Source organism: Salarias fasciatus, chromosome 10 (assembly GCF_902148845.1).
Source record: "Salarias fasciatus chromosome 10, fSalaFa1.1, whole genome shotgun sequence".
Taxonomy (NCBI): Eukaryota; Metazoa; Chordata; class Actinopteri; order Blenniiformes; family Blenniidae; genus Salarias; species Salarias fasciatus.
Genome location: NC_043754.1, coordinates 10,272,272 through 10,277,344, shown reverse-complemented (window position 1 = coordinate 10,277,344; position 5,073 = coordinate 10,272,272). Strand labels below are relative to the sequence as shown.

Below are 5,073 nucleotides of genomic sequence, written 5' to 3'. Positions count from 1 at the left end.
GGGGGAAAAAAATCCTTTCCCAGATGTGTCAATTGACGTGGTACCGCAGGATCAAATATTCAAACGCATATCACCGGACTGACGCCTTTGCTTGACGTGAAAGGTCTTCCATTTTTATGATAAACAGCGCACTGTACTACCGAGGCTGGCTGAGGACTGGCCGGCGTGAGATCTGATTGAAAACCATGATGCAATTCAATGCGACGTTACAAAACGTTCATCTGCAAAAAGAAAAAGAAAGAAAGGAAGAAAAAAAAACACCAGCATCATCCTTGTGCGTTTCAAAAAACAGCCTCCGAGACGACCTCCGCAAGATAAACATGCTTTCGGCTCAGGCGAGAGGAGGAAGGGAGGAAAAAAAAAAAACAGAGACGTCAAAACAAGAATGCGCAGATCGGAGCGCGCGCGGTGGCGGTTCAGGCGCTGGGCATCCTCACCGTGCATTTGCATCCATATTAATATTCATACAGTACTTCCTGAGAGCAGACCACTGGTTGTTTTTCAAGGGAAATAAAAAAAAATAAAAATAAAAAAAACAAAAAGACATCTGAGGTGTCGTTGAGTCCAACTGCGATGGGAGGCTGTTATGAATCAGTCCACAGATTCTGCTCATGTTAAAGCAGCGCACTCATTAAATATCCTGGACTCTCCTCAAAGTAGGAAATGTTATTTTCCCAAAAATCCACAGTGAGCCTTGACTGTGTTTATCTCACAAAAAAATAAATAAATAAATACACAAAGTAGTGGTATATGGAAGCGTCACCGTGATGTAATGAGGATAAAACACTATTAAGAATAAAATAAGCTGTTCATAAACCCGCTGCTCAGCGCCATAAAGTAGGCTAAGCCTTCAAATGTATGGCAGTTTGTATGAATGGTGAACAAACGGCAAAATCATACCAATTAAAGCCTTGGAGAAAATATTAAATGCGGGATTATACGTCCCACAGTTATAATAATCAGAATTTCATCCATTTTCCTGATAAGATGGGTAAAAATATGTGAGGTGTCACGTGATCAAGTACCTACACATGGCCTCTGTGAGGCTGACACGCCCCCTAAAGTCTACAGGGGAAGACATAGCAGGTGAGTCCACATGGAGGGCTGTCTTCAGAGAAACACAGCTCTCTAATCATATTGAATCTTTGGACTCACTGCCACGACCACAAGCGGAGCTCTGCAGCCCGATGAATCCGAAGTTCACATTTCAGTTTAATGTTGGCCAAAGTCAATTAGAGCACATCCTGTATGACCTTAGTGCTGATCCACACCAGCAGCTGTTTGAGCCCAAACAAATGCTGTTTCACAAAATTAATGATCAACTGTAAGACTGGCTCATGTGATCCAACTGCTGTTCGAGGGGGACTTTCCTCACTTCCCCACAGAGGGGAAAAATCCTCTGGCTGCTGTACAGCTTAGTAATTCCAAGACGGGAGTTTTGAAAACTACGGAAGAAGAAAAAGGTCTTTACCAGCACCTGGAGTTATATTTTGTAATGCTGTGTATAGATGGAGCCATATAATAATGACATCTTTCATCTTTGGATTTTAAAACATTATATTACTGGAGAGCAAGGTCCTTCTAATAAATGACAGAGTTATGCAAACTTTTTGGGAGGACGACAAGCACATCAAAACCAAACTATCATATAATCAATGATTTCCAATGGCTCTTCAGATAGAACCCCTTCACCTCCTGAAACTTCTGTATAGTAAAATATTTTCAAGAAATACTGAGAAAAATAAATATTCATTTTCTTCTTTACATAACAAACATCCGACATCAGATAAAATCAACGAAACCGTAGTGATTCATACATCCTGTCCAACAACTCACACTATACAGTACATACATACAGTGAGTCATCATGCAGACGTTGTACGCCAACCGTCAGAATACAGAGTTTCCAGCTATAGAATGGTGCTTTGTTTATCTCTGACAAAACGTGTGTGTCAAAGTATCAGGGGAGTGGATTTGTTATCAGTGGCTTTACGTGATCTGGCCAAAGTGCGTCACGCTGAACTGTGAATAACCTGAGATCCTGCATCCATTCACGCTCACGTCAGAATAAACTTCGAAGGTAATGTATTATATTTTATGCTTATGTGTTTGACCATAAAGTGGTTGTTTTATGTTCTTAATCATTCACAGACAATGTTGGTTTTGTGGTTGTCCGGCTTTGACTGACAAGAGCTGTCTTTGTGTGCAAATTAACGGTCTTTGTGCGTTTGCCTGTGAGCTCATTCATAAGTAAGTCATTTGATCAGGCAGCTGCATGCCTTGCATGCTTTCAAGTCGCTTCCTTCCCTGAAGGAAGATTAAGAAGTACAAGCAGAGGAGCTGATCAGCACAGCAATCAGTTCTGTATGGCAAATTCATCTATCAGACCATCCATTGTTGTCTTTAACAGTCTCTGTCATCTCTGCATTCATGTAATGTATTATCTATATTTCCATGAGCTTCACTGACAACTAATGTAAACTGCTGGTGTGGCCTCCAGATTGAAAACAAAATGACAAAAGAAAAAACCCAGAGGAAGCATTTTCTGGAGACACTAAGTGTTCTGCATTGGGTGCTAACTTTTCTCTTCTTCGGTAAGATCCCACCACACTTGTACCATCCCTCTCTGAGCTCAGACAAAAGATTATTTAACATGCGAACTCTGTAGTTTAACACGGTGCTGTTAATGTCCAACCGCAGGGCTCACTTGCAGTATCCTGATGGTGTATCTCATGTTTACCTCTCTGTGGCCGCTGTCTGCACTGTACTTCGTTTGGCTGGTGCTGGACTGGGACACCCCTGAAAGAGGTGAGGCACAACACATCATTCACAAAATCCTGAGAATCGTGTCTGACACTTCTGGATTGCAAACACAAGCATAATTTGTCATTTGTGGACCAATCTTCATATTTTTTTTTCTATTTATTGTTCATCCTAACATCAACAAAGAATTTCCACCATGTGTTTTTGAGAAGTTTGTTGTGTCCATCAGGGGGCAGAAAAATACATATTGTGAGGAACTGGAAGACATGGGATCACTTCAGGGACTATTTTCCTGTCAAAGTGAGTTAAACTTTCACATTTTCCTAACATTCCTCTTTCCTTGCATTTCACATCCATCCAATACTCTGGTCTTGGTTAAATAATGTCTGTAATACATTAACACTACTTGTGATCGGTTTTTGATCGGGCTGATAAAGAGACAGAACAAGGCCTCATTTGTTCCAATAAATAAGAAACAAAATGTTTAGTTTACAATTAATTATTTCCAAACTCTTCAGAATGCTTCAGTCTCACTTTTACCAAAAGGTACATAAATTAAACTGTGTCAAAAATGGATTCATCCTGATATAACCTATTGAGATGTTTTTTTGTGAGACAGACAAGGCCATGCATCTGGTAGATGAAAGACTCTGTAATTAGCATATTGGTTTGAAGGCCTTTAATCAGAGCACTTTGAACAACTCTTCATGTCAGATAAATGCAAGAAGCAGCTAACATAAATATCTCCTGTTAATCTTTCACTCAATCAGACAAATTACAAAGCAACAGGGTTTGGTTTTATGATTAACAGCTGCGACCGACAGCGATCAATTATGTTAATCCTCTTGTGTCACTTTTCTCTGCCCAGTTGGTGAAGACAGCCGAGCTGAACCCAAACAAAAACTACGTCCTTGGCTGTCATCCACACGGCATCATGAGCTGTGGAGCCTTCAGCGCCTTCAGCACCAAGAGCTGCGGCTTTGCCGAGCTGTTTCCTGGGCTGCGATGCCGCCTGGCTATCCTGGCAGGACTTTTCAGGATCCCGCTCATGAGGGAATACATAATGGGTGCAGGTATTTACAGCATGTTCAACAACATCACTGAACTATTCTCTCTTTTAGTCTGATAAGCCTTTTACATTAGGTTATCATTGATTGAAGGCCTCTTCTGGCTCAGAACCAGCAGATTATTGATGACACTGCAGAAGCCATTATCTACCATTCAAACCTTTGAGAGTTTGAGTGTCAGGGATTTAAAAAAAAAAGAGTTGAAAAGGCAATTTTTCTTTGTTAGACTGGAAATGGAAGATGGTAAGAAACCACTTGGGGCAGCAGTCATGATTATGTCAAACATGCATTTTCATAACTAGCATCAGAACAAATTTGATTTAAAACCTTTTAAGATCATTGACCCAGCTGCGGTCCATGTGAGGATACCTTCATTCAACTAAAAATGCATATTTAAATTTACTGTTTGTTTGGTTCTTGCCTTTCGACAAACCCTCTCTTTGCTGTCTGATAAGGTCTTCTTCCAGTCAGCAAAGCAAGCCTCGAACACCTTCTCTCCAAGAGCGGCAAAGGAAATGCGGTGGTGATTGTGGTTGGGGGAGCAGCAGAGTCTCTGGCATCCTCACCTGGGGTCAACACGGTGGTGGTGAGGAACAGAAAAGGATTTGTGAGACTGGCGCTTCAGTACGGGTGAGAAAACAGAGACCATGTGAAACAACGGATCAGTGAAGGCTCCTGTACTCACTGCTAGATGGACTAAAACAGTCTCTTTATGATAATCCACAGGGCTGATCTTGTTCCTGTTTACTCATTCGGAGAGAATGATCTCTTTCAGCAGGTGACTTTCTCCGAGGGCAGTTTTGGCCGCAAGTTGCAGGACTTGATCAAAAAGATCATGGGTTTCAGCCCATGTGTGTTTGTTGGAGAGCACTTTTTAATCATGCCCTACAGGCATCCAGTCACTATTGTTGGTAGGTACTTTATGAGTCCCTTCAATGAACAGTGGTGCTAATTAAATGGAGTTAACTCACTTTCATTGCACTGTCAACTGTTCACAGTGGGAAATCCGATTGCAGTTCCTCTGCGTATCACGCCTACCGAGGAGGAGGTGGACCACTATCACGGACTTTATATGGAGGGTCTTTCCAATTTATTCCAAGAACAAAAAGTCAGCTGTGGACTTTCTGAAAGTCACAGGCTTGAGATCATTTAGACTTTAAAACAAGACTCATCATGCTGGCTTCATGTGAGGTGCCTGATCCCCAACTGTACATTAATGTTATCGGTTTCTCTGCTCCAGCTA

General features: G+C 41.5%; 1 protein-coding gene across 1 annotated transcript; it reads left to right on the top strand.

The window, feature by feature from the left end:
• The first annotated feature begins 2,512 nt into the window (after positions 1 to 2,512).
• mogat3b (monoacylglycerol O-acyltransferase 3b) lies at positions 2,513 to 4,983 on the top strand. The gene is made up of 7 exons (XM_030100495.1): positions 2,513 to 2,594; positions 2,701 to 2,808; positions 2,993 to 3,063; positions 3,632 to 3,836; positions 4,286 to 4,460; positions 4,557 to 4,741; positions 4,829 to 4,983. Exons 1-7 carry the CDS (start codon positions 2,513 to 2,515, stop codon positions 4,981 to 4,983), a joined length of 981 nt encoding a protein of 326 aa, XP_029956355.1.
• The last annotated feature ends 90 nt before the right edge of the window (positions 4,984 to 5,073 follow it).

Excerpts from the sequence above, each read along its gene's own strand:
- mogat3b (XM_030100495.1), top strand. The coding sequence starts at position 2,513 with ATGACAAAAGAAAAAACCCAGAGGAAGCATTTTCTGGAGACACTAAGT. Across the intron at positions 2,809-2,992 it reads CTGGGACACCCCTGAAAGAG|GGGGCAGAAAAATACATATT; the intron begins GTGAGGCACAAC and ends TGTGTCCATCAG. Across the intron at positions 3,064-3,631 it reads GGGACTATTTTCCTGTCAAA|TTGGTGAAGACAGCCGAGCT; the intron begins GTGAGTTAAACT and ends TTCTCTGCCCAG.